This window comes from Geotrypetes seraphini, chromosome 2 (genome assembly GCF_902459505.1).
Source record: "Geotrypetes seraphini chromosome 2, aGeoSer1.1, whole genome shotgun sequence".
NCBI classification, from domain to species: domain Eukaryota; kingdom Metazoa; phylum Chordata; class Amphibia; order Gymnophiona; family Dermophiidae; genus Geotrypetes; species Geotrypetes seraphini.
The window spans coordinates 63052833-63072271 of record NC_047085.1 but is presented as its reverse complement, the minus strand read 5'-3'; the positions used below and the strand labels follow the sequence as shown (position 1 = coordinate 63072271).

At 43.5% G+C, this 19439-nt stretch overlaps 1 protein-coding gene across 1 annotated transcript in view; it reads right to left on the bottom strand.

Annotated features, from left to right (window-relative positions):
- Positions 1-3406: 3406 nt before the first annotated feature.
- The window catches only part of SLC25A32 (solute carrier family 25 member 32), a 72298-nt gene continuing 56265 nt past the window's right edge, over positions 3407-19439 (bottom strand). The window contains exon 7 of the mRNA XM_033933399.1: positions 3407-4299. Within this exon, the coding sequence (XP_033789290.1) occupies positions 4164-4299 (136 nt within the window). The 3' untranslated portion in view covers positions 3407-4163. The remainder of the gene's footprint in view (positions 4300-19439) is intronic.

Here is a 19439-nt window from a genome sequence, read left to right as displayed (position 1 = left end):
CTGTACCCTGTCCCCCCTCTGGTGGTCTAGTGGTAGGCTGGGACAGGAGGGATCTGTCCCAGCCAACTATTAATTGTTTACCCCGGTACTATAGTTTTTGCTCCATAAGACACACTTTTTTCCCCATAAAAGTGAGTGGAAATATATTTGCTCTATAAGACGCACAGACAACAATTTTTTATCTCCCCCGGTACCTTTTTAAATGATGTTGGCCCAGCGGTGTATCGGCAGGAGCGAGCTTTGTGTGCTCCTGCCCCTCCTTCGCTGGATAGCTGCCTCATCATATCTTGTGGCCATCTTTTGAGTTCTTTTAATACCCTGGGAAAAACTGAAAGGAGCGATTGTAAGGCGACAAACCTTTTTGTGAGGCAAGTAAGTAAAAGTAAGAGGAAAAGAAGGCCACTTTGGTTCTCAAAAGTAGTAGCTGAGAAGGTAAGGAATAAGAGGTTAGCTTTCATAAACTACAAAAGATCGCAGAAAGAGAAAGACAGGCAAAAATATCTGGAAAAGTTAAGAGTGGCTGGTCGTGTAGTCAGGAAAGCAAAGATGCAAATGGATGAAAAAATAGCTGACACAGTAAAACAGGGAGACATGACATTTTTTAGATATATTAGTGATAGGAAGAAGTGCAAAAGTGGCATTGTGAGACTCAAAGGTGAAGGGGAGGAATATGTATTAGCTGATAAAAAAAGGCCGAATTGCTTAACAAATATTTCTGTTCTGTGTTCACAGCTGAAGCACCAGGAGCAGGACCGCAGAAGACAAACGTGAATAGGGATGGATCAATTTTCAGAGGGCTGTATTCCTGAGGAGCTAGCTAGAATAAAGGTAGACAAAGCAATGGGGCCGGATGGTGTACATCTGAGGGTGCTGAAGGAACTTAGGGAAGTTCTAGCAGCTCCGCTGACTGACCTTTTCAATGAGTCTCTAGAGTCGGGAGTGGTACCGGAGGACTGGAGAAGGGCAGATGTAGTCCCTCTCAAAAGTGGAAGTACGGAAGAAGTAGGGAATTACAGGCTGGTAAGTCTGACTTTTGTGGTAAGCAAATTAATGGAAACACTTTTAAAACAGAGAATGGTCAAGTTTCTGGAATCCTGTGGATTACAGGACTGGAGGCAACATGGATTCACTAGAGGTAGGTCTTGTCAGACAAATCTGATCAATTTCTTTGACTGGGTAACCAGAGAAATTGATAGAGGATGCGCGCTAGATGTGGTGTATTTAGATTTTAGTAAAGCCATTGATAGTGTTCCATACAGATGTCTGATAAATAAACTGAATGCCCTTGGGATGGGTCCCAAAGTGACGGGCTGGGTCAGGAACTGGTTAAGTAGAAGGCACAGAGGGTAGTAATCAATAGAGATCGCTCTGAAGAAAGGGATGTTACCAGTGGTGTGCCTCAAGGTTCTGTTCTTTGGCCTGTTCTTTTTAACATTTTTATAAATGATATTGCTGAAGGGTTGTCGGGTAAAATTTGCCTCTTTACGGATGATACCAAAATCTGCAATAGAGTAGACATGCTGGATGGTATGAATAACATGAAGAAAGACCTGGCGAAGCTTGAATGGTCTGAAATTTGGCAGCTAAATGCAAGGTCATGCATTTGGGTTGTAAAAACCAGTTTAGGGGGTGAAGAACTTATGTGCACAATGGAAGAGCGAAAGCTAGAAGGATGCTAGGTTGTATAGGGAGAGGAATGGCTAGTAGGAAAAAGGAGGTATTGATGCCTCTGTATAAGACTCTGGTGAGACCTCATTTAGAATATTGTGTACAATTCTGGAGGCTGCACCTTCAAAAAGATATAAAAAGGATGCAGCCGGTCCAGAGGAAGGCTACTAAAATGGTGTGTGGTCTTCATGATAAGGCATATGGGAACAGACTTAAAGATCTCAATCTGTATACTTTGGAGGAAAGGCGGGAGAGGTGAGATACGAGAGAGACATTTAAATACCTACGTAATAACAATGTGCATGAGTCAAGTCTATTTCATTTGAAAGGAAACTACAATGAGGGAATAGGATGAAGTTAAGAGGTGATATGCTCCGGAGTAATCCGAGGAAATGCTTTTTTACGGAAAGGGTGGTAGATTTGTGGAACAGTCTCCCGGAAGAGGTGATGAAGACAGAGACTATGTCTGAATTCAAGAGGGCCTGGAATAGGCACGTGGGATCTCTCAGAGAGAGAAAGAGATAATGGTTACTGTGGAAGGGCAGACTAGATGGGCCATTTGGCCTTTATCTGTTGTCATGTTTCTATGATAGGCAATCTGTCTCTTGGCGAAAATGGCAAGTCCTGTGATTATGGGACCTATCGGTTTTTATTGATGCAAATAGAAGATGATGGAAAACCTTTACTGACTTGAGCCAGGAATATCATTTACAGTACTCTCAATTCTTTGCTTGGTTACAATTGAGGTCTGCCATTCGTAAAAGTAAAAACATAGGGCTCCTTTTACTAAGGTGTGTTAAGGCCTTAACACGCGCTAAATTGCTGCGCATGCTAGACCTTAATGCCAGCATTGAGCTGGCGTTATTCTAGAAGCGTACCGCGTGGTATAGCAAGCAGTAATTTAGTGCGTGCGCTTAAAACGCTAGCACACCTTAGTAAAAGGAGCCCATAGTCCCCTGTGCAACTCTACATACTGAACCTGACATTCTTTCACTTAGTAACAAATTCATAGCTTCAGGTCATGTTGCGTCCCAGGTATATAAAATTTTTTTAAAGTAACAATCAATCTGTATTAAGGGGTTTGTGTAGTTCTTAGGAGGATCTGAATTTGTCTTTGTGGATGACTGGAAATGCCTCTAGTCGTCCCTTCATAAATCTTCCTGATCGTCTTCCATGGTGTAGTCTTTGTATTTCCTAATGTACAGGGCTTACTGGATGCTACTTAAATCCCATAGAATTGACTGTAAACTCCCAAGAGTGTTAGTCATGTAAAACATCTATTGGAAATATTAAACATCTTCTTTTTGATTGTACTTATTCACAGAAATTTTGGTTAGGAATTTGGGTAACTATTAGTGATATTCTGCAGTTAACATCTCTCTCACATATAAAATTATTTTAATGAAAAGTATATGTTTTCAGGATAGTTCATCTACACAAGATTGTCAATTACTCGATTTGTTGTTGGCTGTTGCCTTGAAAGTTATTTGTTCCTCATGGAAAGACTTATCTCAATTAACCTATAAGTGGTGGGACTTAGTTTGTTTAACTTATAGATATGTATGTTATTTACCTAAAAAAGAAAACAAGATTCGACCATATGTTAACAAATGGTCTGCTTTGAAAGAAAACTTATCTTAATGTTTTTGCCTTTTCATAGTACTGTATATAGTATTTTTGTTTTTTTGTTATTGTTACATTTTATTATAATAAACGAAGACAAACATTTTTTAAACAAATTTATTTAACATTTGCCATTATATATAAACCATTAGCTAAAACAGAGAAATTATTATTATTATTTTTTTTTTTTAACATTTCCCACAATACCAGTGCTTTTATTAAAGCCAAACTGTAACATCCAGTTGCTTCTGGCACAATGCTATTCCCATACCAAACAAAAATATAAAATTGAAAGAAATGCTTGGGACACCCAGCATATGTGCACAGAAATTCAAGTAAACAACATAAAATGGAAGGAATTTGTTTTATACTTATAATTTTATCACTTATTATAGATTCCTCATATTTCCTTGTCGACAGTAAAATTTGTGCTCAATTCCTGCACCACAAAATCTTGGCTGTGTTTCTGGATCAGTGAGCCCTCCCTTGATTTGCATTAATAAATACAAGCCAGTAGTCTATAGTAGTGAAGTAACTGTTCAAATACCCACAGCCACATCACAATTTTATTAACAAAAAAAAAAGGGTAAAGAAAGAGAGAAAGATTAATGTACATGGATATGCACCTTGATACAAAATAGTTCTGTTTCAGCTGTCACCTAGCTTTTCTGTAGGATCATGGCAAAATGGTATCCATTTTCCAGTAGGTATAAAATCTAGTAGTAGTCTAATGTTTTTCCCCTTAAAGCAGAGATGTCCATACACCATCAACATTCTTGATTGCTGACATATCTATGTGCAAAGCAGATGACTACAGCAGCACAGAATCTTTCCTGACAATTTCTCCGTGCAGTCCTATATAAAACTTTGGCTCAGTTCCCTTCTTTCCCAAAACCAAGCAGGAAGTGTGATACATTCTCATACACCACAAAGGTAATGCAGCAAGCAGGAGTCACTTTCAGTACGTTAGGGATTATTCCTTTGAAAAATCCAGAAAGACCTTCTTTCCTTTTAAGAACAAACAAAATGCAGCTAATTAATAACACAAAATTTAAATTATATTAGAATTATATGTGTGTTAAAAATTAACTAAATAAGTTGAATAATGTGAATATTATCTTGAAAATCCTGTGGATAAAGTCAGTTTTATCCAGTCACAGTTCACATTCTCCAAAATCTTCACTTTACCAATAATCTTCACTCAAAAAATCTTCACTTCACCCATAATACTTATGTTTGAGTATACATTTATGTATATCAATACAGGCAAATTATAAAATGATTAACTGTAGGAACCTTCCGATTAGTTGACTCCACAGTTTCTAAGTGTGTTAATCTACAGAACAGGTAAGTTGCACAGGGCTCCATTTACTAAACTGCGGTAAAAAGGGGTCTTAGTGCACCCTTGTGTGGGGTTTTCCCATGCACTAAGGCCATTTTTACTGCAACAGTAAAATGGCAGATTTTCTAATTTTTGTATTAATGGCCATGTGTTATTGCCATTAGGATGCAGCTATTAAAAATATTAGTCTGTTACATATTGTATAAGTATTGATTTTATGATAGATAAGGGTGGAGAGGGTGGGAGATAAGAGAATATTATATGTATCATTGTTGATTATTAAGTGATATTTATGGTTATTTGTATGGATATGTTATCACACTTATAAGTTTAAAAATGAATAAAGATTAAAAAATATATATATATTAGTCTGTGGGCACTTAGGGCCAGATTCTCAAAATGGCACCGTTCACAATGGCTGCCTAAAGTAGCGCCAATCACTTATCATGTAACAGTGCTGATTCAAGAATCGCGGCAAATCAAAGATAGGCGCTGGAAATGTAGGCCAGGGTTTCAAAGGCTTACATTTCTGGCGCCTATCTTTGCTGTGAATCGCCTAAGGTCACTTCTGGCGTTAACCACACCTTCTGTGATCTTAAGCGTCTTTAGGAACCTCTGTAGTCGGAAGAAAGGCGCTCTTGCTGGAGGAACTTTCATTTTTTAAAAATGAGAAAACAATTGATTTTAAACAACAAGGTCAATCATCATACTGATTACAATCAAGCCAATTATCCCCCCTTTTTTATAAAACCATAGCGTGATTTTTAGTGCCGGCCGCGATGGTAACAGCTCTGACGCTCATAGGAATTATATGAGTATCGGAACTGTTACTGCCACGGGTGGTGCTCAAAGCCACGCTACATTTTGTAGAAGGGGGGATAGGTTAGGCAGTGGTAGGGCACCTACCAGCGCCTTAGTGTACCATTTGTAGAATCCAGGCCTTACTGCCATCTATTCCCTGGTCTGGTATCTCTCCCTTCCTTTAGTCATGTCCCCCCACTCCCCAGTATAACATTTCTTTCTCCTTTCTGCCCCTGCAGTCCATCTCCCTTCATGTGCTAATCCTGCACTAACCTGTTAGCATGTATGGCAATGTAGTGCATTCTGCACCTCCTGTATTGTGTCGAAACCCTGTTTTTATATTTGTAAATCGCATTGGATCACAATATTGTGATCAAATCAAATTTTAAAGAAACTTGATACATCCCTCCATCAAAAATGAAAAAAATTTTTTTTAGTGCATGCCGATTTGGAACTTACAGTAAGGTGCCTAAGCATGTCTCACAGTAAGTTATTTTATGCTGCAATAAGCACGCATTTGCAGTTTAGTAAAAAAAAGGTCCCTAACTTACTACATGAGTCAATATCCATCGGTTTATAATCTGAAAACCATTGCCACCAATCAAAATTACCAGAACCTGCTCACAGAATTTTCAGTCTTCATTCAGTAGTCAGTTTGGTAAGTTAGGGCAAGGAAGACTCACTTAATGTTTTCATTAGGTATTTCACAGATCACCTCTATCAGATTTGGAAAATTGGAATAGCAGCTGGAATTTCCATTTTATTCCAGTTCCAGAGTATTTTCATCATGCAACACCACACTGTCTTTAAGCAATGAACTTAGTCAGTACTGGTCACACATGCAAATAATTTATATCACTGAAAATGCAATGTCCTAAGACATATTTATGTAAATAATGAGTCCAGATGCATAGTCCCTTAAAAACAGTTTCAGTGTTGGAAATCCTAAGTTCTATAAAGTACACATTAAATTCATTTTTCTTGTAAAGCATTAGCTCCTGAAACATCCGTTCATCCTCCTCTGAAGGGAGCTGATAATGAGGCTTAAAGCTTCCTTGGATAATAGCTTTATTGAAATGTATCTAAATTTTAATGCATCTATATAATAAAACCGTAGGCGGCGCATGCGCAGTCTTATCGGCGTGCTTCCATGATCCGTATGTCCGTGGCCGCCAAGACTGCAGCATGCCCCGCGCTTACTACGGCCCCATGCGCAGCTCAGTTCGGCACGGCGGTTTCCCCAGATAGGGGAAGTCGAAAAACTCACTCCCGACGCGCAGCTGAGTTCGGAACGGCGATTTCCCCGGTTTCCCCAGATAGGGGAAGCCGAACTGCTCACTCCCGTCTCAGCGGCCTGCACATCGACGATTCAACCCCCTCCCCCCCCCCCCGGGGCTGCCTAAAGAAACAAAGTTTCACGGTGCTTGACCCGCCAAACAATTCCTGCTGTTGCCGAAATTTGCCCCACCGTTCCTTCCCTTCCTCCATCAGGTCAGTTCAACTCCGCCTATGTTAAAATTTTCTTTATTTAAAAGGAGCCACGTCGAAATTGGAGCCCTGCCGCCACCGTAACACGTTCCTCTCTGCCAAGGCAGAGGGGAAAGTGCTACGGCAGTGGCAGGCCTCCGATTTCGACGTGGCTCCTTTTAACATTGGTGGATTCACTGCACCTGATGGAGGGAGGGAAGGAAAGGTGGTTGTGCGGCGCGGGAAGGGGGCGGCAAGGGACTAAGTTGGCCGGTAGTGCTGTTTTTCCATGAAGGAGGAACACGTGAAAAGAAAACAAAATAAAGAAAACGTTGGCCCCCGCCGAAGAAGTGGAATGTGGAGGAGGGGCGCGAGGAGCCGGAGAGCTGTATGTAAGTGTGTGCGCGCGCGTATGTATAGCCAAGGAGGAAGTGCAGCAGGAGCAAGGAGGTGGGGAGAGTGGATTTCCCCTACTTGGATGTCAGTAAAAGCTTTGGTCCTGTGATCCTCACTCTTTTCCTGGGGCTACTGCTGGACAGAGGGGGAGCAGGACATAAAGGAGAAGAGCTACTGCTGGACAGGGGGAGGAGGGAATGGGAGGGGTGCTGCTGGACAGGGGGAGATAAAAGGAGAAGGGCTACTGCTATATGGGGGGAGCAGGGAAAGGGGGAGAGGTGTTGCTGGACAGGGAGGAGGTAAAAATAAGGGAGAAGGGCTGCTAGCACCCGTTAATGTAACGGGCTAAACAACTAGTATCTAATAACATCTTCATTCTATGCTTGAAAATATTTTTCATCCTACTCTTAATGCTATTTGTAAAATTACCCAATTATTCTTGAATGCCAGAGCAACATGTTTAGTACAATTTTTTAAAGATATTTAAATTAAATAAGCAAGTATACAATACCATCAAAGAAAATAACCCCAAAATAGTGCAAATTAATGAGCTATATAAATTACTCATTAACTCCTGTGTTTAGATAAGGTAATCTTTTATTAAATTTATCAAGTCAAATTGATGAATCAAATATAACCCTTGAGGCAATATGTCCCGATTGAAATAAATGGTATCTGGGTAGCATTTCAAAACCTTTTACAATTACGATTCACTTTTTTTTTTTTTAAGAATATAAATAAAACATTTTTATCTGTAAAGTTTTATAACTGTCTCTACAAATTAAGGAGTCTAGACACTGAAACCCAATTTCATAGGTTTCACCATCTTCGGACTGGGAAGGGGGCCAGAAAGGAGAAAGATATGATATACTGGGGGGGGGGGGACATGACTAAAGGAAGGGAGAGTTACTAGACCAGGGAATTGAAGAGAAGGAGGGGAGTCTGGTAGCGCTTTAGAAATGACAATAGTAGTAGTAGAGAGATGCCAGATTATGGGAAGGAGAGGAGAGAGATGCCAGACTGGAAGGGGGGAAAGAAGAAGAGAGATGTTGGACTACTGGGGGGGGGGGGAAGGAAGGAATGAGAAAGAGATAGGAAGGGAAGGTAAGATATGGAAAAGTAGATTTTGAGAAGAAAGCAGAAAAACTGAATGTTAAGTTAATGTGAAAGATCGGTGCAAGGCAGAAAGTGAAGACAGAGAGAAAAATAGTCAGTGGACAAGAAGGCACTGGAAATATAGTTAAAAGCACTGAAAAATAAAGTCACCAGACAACAAAGCTAGGGAAAATGATTTTATTTTCAATTTAGTGATTGAAATGTGTCAGTTTTGAGAATTTATATCTGCTGTGTATATTGTGTGTATATGTGAAAAATGAATGGAAAAAATTGCATTACAATTAGTAAAGGAGGCCAGATCTGGGGAAGAGCTAGGGTGGGTCTAGGGTGGAGCCTGGGGAGGTCTGTGGTTGGGGGTACTTAGTTGATATTTGTTAGACTTCCCTGATGGTATGCCCTACTGGCATTTCAGTATCTGTCTGGAGGGCCTCTACACATGCGTAATGTCGATTTGATGTCATGCATGCACGTGATGTCATCACGGCAACATCTGCGCACTTCCGGGTACCTCAAGCCGTGGCCACTATCTTTAGTGTGTCCCGGCTCGAGAAAGTTTAAGAGACACTGCATTATGGTATAGTAAGCTACTTACAGATGTCAATAAAATACTCATTAAAACACCTTAACAGATATCATAGGATGTAAGTGGAACATATAGACACAAGATAGAGTACTAAATGTTAGAGAGAAAATAACTGAAGGAAAAAATGCAGTGTCAGAAAATGTACGTGAAAATAATATCAACTAGAATGAGTGTGGAGAAGATAACTACGGCAAGTCTATGTGCAGCTAGTGTTAGTCTTTGTGTGTGACTAGCTTGTTAGTTACTTCGATTAAAGGTTTGGAAGAGAGCCAAGCTTTCACTTGCTTCTTGAAATAGAGATACCTGTAGATTTCTCTCAATGCAGAACTTTCTAGAAGTGGTTTCCAGAATGTGGGAGCTATTCCTGAGAAGGCTCAATGGTGGGTGTCACATACAATTTCCTTCCCATGAGATAGGGTTTCAGCTACTACTACTACCAGACATTTCATGAACACTCTTGGTGCTGACACTAGTCCGAAGGGCAAAACTCTGTACTGGAAGTATTGAGAACCTATTTGGAAGCGAAAGTATTTCCTATGGGCAGGTAAGACTGAAATTTGAGTATACACTCCTCCCCCTGTATTCGCAGTTTCAGTATCTGCAGATTCGGTTATTCGTGGTTTTGGCCCGGGACTCCCTCCCCCTAGTGAATTGCACCGTCCCCGACCTCCCTAGACCTTACCTAGTGGTCTAGCGTTGACGTGGGGTGGGAGCGATCTTCCTACACACCTGCCTCGTGCAGAGCTGTCATCAAAAATGGCTGCTGTGAGTTCCCGTGGTCTCACGAGACCACAACGGGAACTCACAACAGCCATTTTTTATGATGGCTCTGCACGGGGCAGGAGTGTAGGAAGATCGCTCCTGCCCCACGTCACCGCTAGACCACCAGGTAAGGTCTGGGATGCAGGAGGGAGACGGGGGTGGGTCAGAGTCAGCACAAAAGTTATTCACAAATTTTTCATATTTGCGGGCTGGCTCTGCCCCTAACCCTCGCGAATACGGAGGAAGGAGTGTAAGCTTCTTTGAGGTCTAGAGAAAGCAAAGTTGCTTACCTGTAACAAGTGTTCTCTGTAGACAGCAAGGGAATGCAGCCACACTTGCTGGTGAAGTCCTCTGACTGAGACTGCGTGCTGGTGCTCTCCCCTAGTAGTTTGTTTTTTTTAAACTACTGAGCATGTGCGGACCACTTGCCTCCTGAGCTCCACCCCAAGGCTATTCAGTTATGTTATTAGCTTAGGTAACCAATGTTCTTGAGGGGATGGAAGTTGGGCAAGTGTGGCTGCATTACCCTGCTGTCTACAGAGAACACCTGTTACAGGTAAGCAACTTAGCTTTTTCCGGAAACAAGCAGGGGAAACGCAGGCACACTTGCTGGTGAGTCCCTAGCTTGAATTAGAAAAGGGAGAAGGAAATAATTTATAGTGCAAATAAACTGTGGAGGACTGATTGTCCAAATTGAACATCTTGCGCTGAACTCTGGTCTTAACAATAATGCTTAGTGAATGTATGAACTGAGGACCCAAGTCACTGCTTTGTAGATATCCTGAAGTGGAACTGATCTCAAGTTGCAACTGATGAAGCTGTTGCTAATACTTGATGTGCTCCAATTTGTCCAAGAGGAGATAGGGAAGCTCTGTTATAACAAAAAGAGATGCCCCGAGCAATCCACGAGGAGACAGTACATTTAGAAATTGTGTTTCCTTGAGTAGATGAATTGAAGGAAACAGTGTTGATTAGTAGTGCGGTTAGCCACAGTCCTGTACAGGTAGAAAAAGTAATATCCTTCTGAAGTCTAATATGTGTAGAGTTTGCTCCACTGAAGAAATCATGTGGGGGAGGAAAAACTGATGGTAATGTTATGGCCTGATTAATGTAAAAATTCATAATGACTTTTGGAAGAAACTTTGGATGAGTATGAAGAAGTACTTTATTGGAAAAAAATTGAAGATATGGAACATAGATGACTAGCGCTCGCAATTCACTAACTCTTCTTGCTGAAGTAAGGGCTAATTAAAAGGCTATCTTCTAATTAAGAACTGCAATGTAGCAGATCCCAAAGGTTCAAAAGGATCTTTCATCAACTCGTCCAAAACAATGTTGATGTCCCAGGCTAAAGGTGGAGTATAAAGTGGAGTTCTGAGATTGTTGAGGCATCGTAAAAATTGAGAAACCAGAGGATTTTGTGAAATTGACTTCCCATCTAGTAAGTGATGGTAGGTAGAAATGGCTGAAAGATGAAAACATAGAGAATTGTCTTAAGACCTGAATCTGATAAGTGCAGCAAATAGGCTAAAATGTGACTAATTGGGCAGCGGAATGGATCTTGAACTTGAGAGCATGCCGATATGGAAAAGCGTTTCCATTTCAATTGATAAGATTTTCTTATAGATGGTTTCCTTGCTGCTAGCAGTATCGTTTCTACTAATGAAAAGACTGGGATATCAGTGACGATTGACCGCTCACTTTCCATGCTGTGAGATTGAGGCTGCGCAGGTTGGGATGTAACAGGTGACTGTTGCATTGGAATAGAAGAGATTGATGATCCCCTAATGGGATTGGGGGAGCAACTAGAAGATCCATGAGAATGGGATACCAGATCTGTCTGGGCCAGTTAGGCGCTATGAGAATCAGTTGAGCTCTGTCTCTAATGGTCTTTTATACAGATTTGTATGCGGAAGCAAAGGGATGAGAGATAAAGAGAGAGAGAAAAAGAAAGAGATAAAAAGAATCCATAGACTATGAGCTTCTCTGCGAAGGGGTAAGGATCCTGAGCCCCCTTGTTTGTTTAGGTAGAATATCACTACTTGGCTGTCTATTTGTGTTGCAAATCCAAGGGCTGAATGCTCGAAGCACAATTGCTTGAAGTTCTAGCAGATTGAACTTTGTATTGGTAATGTTTCTTGAGGCGCATGAATCTGAGGAATTTCCAGAGGGTATGAAGAATAGGGATGCGAGTATATGTGTCTTTGAGGTCCAAGACTGTTAAACAATCATTTTGCCTGGGAGAATTGTTTAAGGGATGGAGATCGAGGAATGACCGAAGACCTTGTGTCTTCTTGGGGATGAGAAAGAACCTGGAATAGAATCCGTGGAATTGTTGTTTAGGAACTTCCTCGATCACATTGTTCTGAAGTAACAGGGAGATTTCTTTTATCAGTTGAGGAATATGATGATGAAGTTGGACGGTGGGGGAAGAGAAGAGTGGCGATGATGATGAAGAAGTAGCCCTGAGAAATAATGGCTAGAACCCAGTTGCCTGTGGTGATTGCTTGCCATACTGAGAAAAAATGGGTTAGCCACCACACTACTGGCAATGGGTCAAAATCTAGGAGTAGGTTTAAGTTAAGAGGTGATAGAAAGGGTGGTAGATGCATGGAACTGTCTCCCAGAAGAGGTGGTGAAGACAGAGACTGTGTCTGAATTCAAAAAAGCCTGGGATAGGCACGCAGGATCTCTCAGAGAGAGAAAGAAAGAGATAATGGTTATTGCAGATGGGCAGACTAGATGGGCCATTTGGCTTTTATCTGTAGATATCCAAAAGTTTGGAAAGGAAGAGGAAGTGCTGCTGTTGGGTGATTTCAATCTGCCGGATGTGGACAGGAATGTTCCATCTGCGGAATCAGATAGAAGCAGGGAGATTTTGGATGCTTTTCAAATGTTGATGGAACCCACGAGGGAAAAAGTGATACTAGATCCTATCCTCACAAATGGGGAGAGTTTCTCTAATGTTCGAGTGGGTGCCCACCTGGGAAATAGCTGTCATCAAATGGTTTGGTTTGTTATAACAGCTAAAGTGGAGGGCGGCCATACAAAACTTAAAGTCCTAGATTTCAAACATATGGACTTTAGTAAAATGGGAGCTTACGTGAAGAAAGAGCCGTTAGGATGGGACGACATAAGGGAAGTGGAAAAACAGCGATCAAAGCTGAAAGGAGCAATAAAAATTGCTACTGACCTTAATGTGAGGAAAATAAATAAAAACAAGAGAAAAAGGAAACCGAAATGGTTCTCTAAACTTGTTGTAGAGAAAATAAAGGCAAAAGAGTGGCGTTTGTGAAATATAAAAATACCGGTGTCAGGTCAAAAGCGCGCCAGGACAAAGGCGCGTCCAGACAATTGAGCGCAGCACGTACCGCCGTGCCGCTCTAAATTACAGTTTTTAGGGGCTCCGACGGGGGGTTTTGTTGGGGAACCCCACCAGTTTACTTAATAGACATCGCGCTGCGTTGTGGGGGCGTTGTGGGGGGTGTGGGGGGTTCTAACCCCCCACATTTTATTGAAAACTTCACTTTTTCCCTGTTTTTAGGGAAAAAGTTCAGTTTACAGTAAAATGTGGAGGGTTACAACCCCCCAAACCCCCCATAACGCCGGCGCGATGTCTATTAAGTAAACTGGTGGGGTTCCCCAACAAAACCCCCTGTCGGAGCCCCTAAAAACTGTAATTTAGAGCGGTGCGGCGGTACGTGCTGCGCTTTTGTCTTTCGCGCCGTTGTCTATGAACCAAAATACCCAAGAAGAGGAGTACAGAAAGGACCACCAGGTAAAACTGAAAGAAGTCAAGAGAGATACGTCTGGCGAAAGCGCAAGAGGAAGAGCAAATGTAAAAAAGGGAGACAAAAATCTTTTCAGACATATTAGTGAAATTTATTAAGAATCCTTAGGTAAAAATGTAAATAAAATTACATGGAGCACTAAACCTCCCCCTCTCCACTCCCAAATTCAACCCTACTTATTGACAAAGGAATTATTTCACCACTTTGAATTTTTTGGATTACATTTTCTACATTTCCAAGAATATTTTTTCTATTGTTTGAGAGTGTTTTGGGCCTAGTAAATTCACTTTTACAGCTGTTTACTCATAAAATGTACATATCAGTAAACCACAGAAATATCAGTTTTCTCCCTAGAGCCTTTTAGCCGGGCGCTCCGCCCAGCTAATTTAGGTGACCGCCCAGCTGTCATCTAAGTCGCAAATCCTGCTACTCCCGCTCAAACATTTAAAAAAAAAAACAACAAAAAAAACCCCTTCTCACCGGTTTGGGGATTTCCCGGGCTGACTTGGCACAGCCTGAAGAGTCGTCAGAAGTTCAATGTTTGACTCCTGCCTCAGCCTGACTTTTTTAATATTGCAGAGCAGTGCACAGTGGCTTCGATCCCACAGCTGACTCCTTACACATGGGCACTTTCAGCGCGCAGGCCACCACACCATTGCACTCATCGGCGGGACCACTGCATGCATCGGAGACCCCAGAGGACAGATAGGCTTACGTGAGCCACTTTCACTTCAGCAACTGGTGAACGTGTGCGGGCGGCGTGAGATTTTGCAGCGTGTATGCGCCAACGGGGAGCTTTTGTGTGGGGGAAAGTCTGAGTATCCTGAACAACTCCGCCTGGTATGAGGAACGTAGAGCCATGGAGTTTCTGGTCTCGGTGGGTTGCCATTTTTGCATGGGCACGCTGCTAAGCCGGCATAGTGTGCAGTCTCGCCTATACAGAGCTCCGAGGGCAGGAGCCTAAGGCGGGAGATAGGGATGTGAGGAGGGAAGCTTACAACTTGCTGCTTTTACTTGCTTCGGGCCTTCCTCGCTGCCGGGTCCTGCCTACTTTCTGTTTCCGCGAAGGCAGGACCCGGCAGCGAGGAAGGCCCGAAGCAAGCAAGAGCAACTAGTTGTAAGCTTCCCTCCTCACTTCTCTATCTCCCGCCTTATGCTGCGCTGCGGGGGAGGGGGGGGAGGAGGAGAAATGCTGCACTCAGTGCACTGTGGCCAATTGGAGGGGGGAGAGAAAGAGAAATGATGCTGCTGGCTCTGCAGGGGGGAAAGAAATGCTGGCACTATGGGGGAGGGGGGAAGAAATGCTGGAGTGTGGCCAAGTGGAGGGGGGAGAGAAATGCTGCAGCAGCACCCAATGGAGGGAAGAGAGGGAAAGAGGGAGGGATGGAGAAGGAAGACCAGGGAAGGGAGAGGAGAGGAAAGAGAGATTCCAAGACCATGGGAGGGAAAGGAAAGGAGATACCAGACCATGGAGGGAAGGGAGAGATGTCAGGGCATATAAGGGGGAGGGGGGAAGAAACAGATGCCAGACCAGGGGGAAGGATGGAAGGAGAGGAGAGAGATGTCAGGGCATGGAGGGAGGGAAGGGAAACTAAGGAGACAAATGCCAGACCACAGGGAAAGGAAGGAAAGGAGGTGTCAGAGAAAAGAGAGAGATGCCAGGGCTTGGGGGGAGGGAAAGGAATGAGATAGAGATGCCAGACCATGGGGTGGAGTGGGAAGTAAGGAAAGGAGAAGAGATATGCCAGAGCATAGTGGAGGGGGTGGAGACAGAAAAATGGAGATGGGGTGAAGCTGAATCATGTACAAAGGAGAAAGGGCACAGGATATAGTTTATTGAAGGACATAAAAAGAGGGAACATGCCGTATGGAAGAGAGAGAGGGTGGACAGTAGATGGAAGGGGTGGGTAGAGAGAGGGCAGAGGCTGGGTGGAAGGGGCAAAGAGAGAGGGCAGATAGATGTTGCATGGAAGGGATAAAGGACAAACGCTGTATAGAAAGAAGAGAGTGAAGAAGATGAAGCAGAAACGACAAAAGGTAAAAATATTTTTTGTTGCTTTACGTATTGATAAAAGTTTATAAGTAGGAAATGGAAATAAAGCAATTTTTATGGGGACTAAACCCCCTTTCCTCAGGTCAGGACAGGATACCATAATAACAGTATACTGTACTGTCTTGAAGAAAGATTTGGCCTCTGAAAGCTAATTAAAAAATGGATTAGTCCAATAAAATGGTATTTTCTTATTTCTCATTATTTGTTTTACTTCTATTTGTTAATTTGTAAAGTGGTGATTATGTATCAGGTTTTTTTTTTTTCAAATTTACATCTACTGTCTATATTTTACATAGTATTAGGGGACATGTGTCACTGTTTCTGTGGTGTTGCATTGTATGCAGAGTCTGATTTCTTGGCGTTTTCAGTTTAACTTTTGTCTACATATTTCTATTTTTAGTTTGTGATTATTCCATATTGGGCGAGTGTGTTTCTGTGTTCTTTGTGTATGAAAAGGACATGGTTTTCTGTTAGCATTGACTGTACAAAATCAATTGCCTGTGCATGATTAGGCTTATTTAGATTTACAATTCGTGTGGTGTTCTAGTGCTCACTGCAGTGTTTAAGATGCTGCCATTTCCTAGGTGCACCCTTGGATTATTACAAAAAATAACTTTTTTTTAATATAAAGGAGGGGGTTGTTAAAAAATAATCAGCACTGGCTGTCATATATACTAGGTACGCCACTGGATTTAATGATCCTATTCTAACCACCAAATTTCCCTGTCCCGCCCCACCCCACCCTGCTACTTTATCATGCCACCCATGGAGAGAGATGTGGTGGGGGCAATTGGGAAGAGAAAGGGAGAGAAGTTGGATCTGGGGATGGAAGGGAGGTAGGGAGAAATTTTAGGCCTGTGGATGGAAGGCAGAGAGATGCAGCATCTCTCTTTTTTTTCTCTCCATCTCATTGTTCAGCATCAAAGGGGGAGGGAAGAAGAAAAACAGAAAAGAGAGGGAGCAAAATGTTGGACCATGGGGATAGAGGAGAAGAGATGGACCCATGGGAGGGCAGGAGGGATGAGATCTGGGATAAGAAAGGGGATGGAAAGAAAGGGACAGGAAGTTATAGCCTGACCAGTGGGGAGAGGGATGGGATTCTGAAAGTGGTGAGCCATGTGGATGAGGTCAAAACGGAGATGACAAGATGAGAGAGAGCAGTGAGTGGTAGAAATGTGATAATGGGGAGTAGAAAGAAAGAAATAGGAGGCTGGGAAAGGAGTGAGATGGGAAATGGGAGAGCTAGGGACTGAGAGAAGATGGAGAATTGAGAGGTAGCTGATCATTTAAAATCAAGAAAGGCGAGAAAGAAGGCAAGATTTGCGTGGACAGAGGCAGAAAAGAAAAAGTTAAGAAAGCTGAAAAGAAAAAATCAATACGTTGGAGACAGGCATAAGAAGGAAAGCGAAGTTACTTACCTGTAACGGGAGTTCTCCGTGGACAGCAGGATAAGTCAGCCACACTTTTGGTGACGTCATCTACGTCCCCAATTCGGATTTGCTCTCCTAGAGCTCAGGTGAGGCTTTGGGAGCCTCATCTGAGCATGTGCGGGTAGCCCTATATATACCTGTGCTGTCCCTCATTTAATCCAGTGATTTCCATAGCTTGAGTCTTATCGCAGTGTCACCCCTTAGGGGAGGAGGGAGGGTCAGTGTGGCTGACTTATCCTGCTGTCCACGGAGAACTCCCGTTACAGGTAAGTAACTTCGCTTTCTCCATGGACAAGCAGTATAAGTCAGCCCCACTTTTGGTGACTCTCCAGCTGCGGGGGGCAGAGGGTGTAAGAGGACGGGGTCCCCATCAGGGGATGGTCCCCTCTGCATCTCCGCTACCTTGCTGCGGTAGGGTGAGGCTGCATAACAGTCAGGTGAGGGACAGAGATAAAACCCCAATTACTGAGACCAGTCAGAGGTTATGTGTTGTAAACAATAGGAACTTTATTTTGGTCCTCAGAACTGGACCAACACTTTCTTTCTTACCAACATGGTAGAGTATGTATCACAATAACAGATGCGATTATAACAAGTAACTGTGCAAATTTGTGCTAACATGTGCAAACAGTGCGACTTGTGCTAACATGTGCCAATAGTGCAAGTTGTGCTAACCTGTGCAAACAGTGCAAATTGTGCCAACATGGCAGAAAGTAATCTGCTGACAGTTTGTTCTATCTGATTTGGCTAATAGTCCTGATCGGCTAGTTCAGGTGTTGGTGCCCTTTGCTGTGTCTGTTTTGGTCACCAATCGTAATATGTTCAGGCCAAAGTCATTGGAGGTCTGCATTGGGCGATCCAGACAATAGTGTCTGGTGAAGGTGTGTGGGGTAGACCATGTGGCTGCTCTGCAAATGTCCTGGAGTGGCGTGTTGCTGAGGTTTGCCAATGTGGCGGCCATGGCTCTTAGTTGGTGTGCTGTGGCCTTTTCTTCAAGGGATGCTCCCTCCTGCTCGTAGCAGAAGGCGATGCAGTTTGAGATCCAGTTGGAAATAGTGCGTTTTCCCACTGGTGATCCCGGTTTGTTGGGATCAAAGGAGACGAATAGTTGTGCTGCTTTCCGCCAGGGTAGTGTTTGTTGAATGTATAGGCGGAGTGCACGGGTACAGTCCAAAGTGTGTAGGAGTTGTTCTGTGCTGTTGTTATGTGGTCCCGGGTAGAAGGAGGGAAGTACTATTGCTTGGTTTATGTGGAAAGGTGAGACTACCTTTGGTAGGAACTTTGGGTGAGTTCTCAGTACTGCATGATCATGAAGGATCTGTGTGTATGGTGGGTATGTCACCAGTGCCTGTAGCTCGCTAATGCGTCTTGCTGATGTGATGGCGATGAGGAAAACTACTTTCCAGGTGAGGAATTTGATTGGCGCCTCCTCCAAAGGCTCGAAGGGGTGCCCTGTTAGTCTGTGTAGGATGATGCCCAGGTCCCACGCGGGTGGCGGGCAGCGGACCGGGGGGTGCAGGTTTGTAAGCCCTTTCATGAACTTGGACACTAGCGGGTGTGTGGCTAGGGTCCTGTCCTCAATGCGGCTGTGGAACGCTGATATAGCGCTCAGGTGGACCCGTATGGAGGATGTTCTGAGGCCCTTCTTGGATAGGTTAAGTAGGTGTTGGAGTACAGTTGGGACCTGGCAGTTCAGTGGGTCTTCTCCTTTCGAAATACACCATATGTGGAATCTTTTCCACTTGAGCCTGTATGATTTTCTAGTGGACGGGCGTCTGGCTGCTAGTAGTACCTCAGTCACCCCTGTTGACATGTGGAAAGGGTCCAGGATTAGCCTTTCAACATCCATGCTGTAAGTGCTAGAGTTTTCAGACTGGGATGCAGTGTTTGTCCCTGGTCCTGGGTGATCAGGTCCGGTCGCAGTGGTAGGCTGATCGGCGGCTGTGTCGACAGCCGATGTAGGAAGGGGAACCACACTTGTCTCGGCCAGTAGGGCGCGATGAAGATCACTGAGGCTTCCTCTTGTCTGATCTTCTGGAGCGCTCTGTGGATAAGTGGTATGGGGGGAAAAGCGTAGAGTAGGTGTTTTCCCCAATGTATGGCAAAAGCGTCCCTGGTTTGGCTGTATTGTGCTGGTCTTTTGGAGCAGAATTGTGGGCACTTTTTGTTGTCCTCCGTTGCAAAGAGGTCTCTTGTTGGGAGGCCCCACTTGTGGAAGAGTTCCTGGATTACTTCCGGGTGGAGGGACCATTCGTGGGGGTCCAGCTTTCTGCTGAGGCTGTCCGCCAGGGCGTTGTTCTGGCCCGGGAGGTAGGTGGCCTGGATGAGGGTGTTGATTGCTAAAGCGAATGTCCAGATTTTGTGGGCCTCTCTGCAGAGGGTGAGTGAGCCCGTGCCTCCCTGCTTG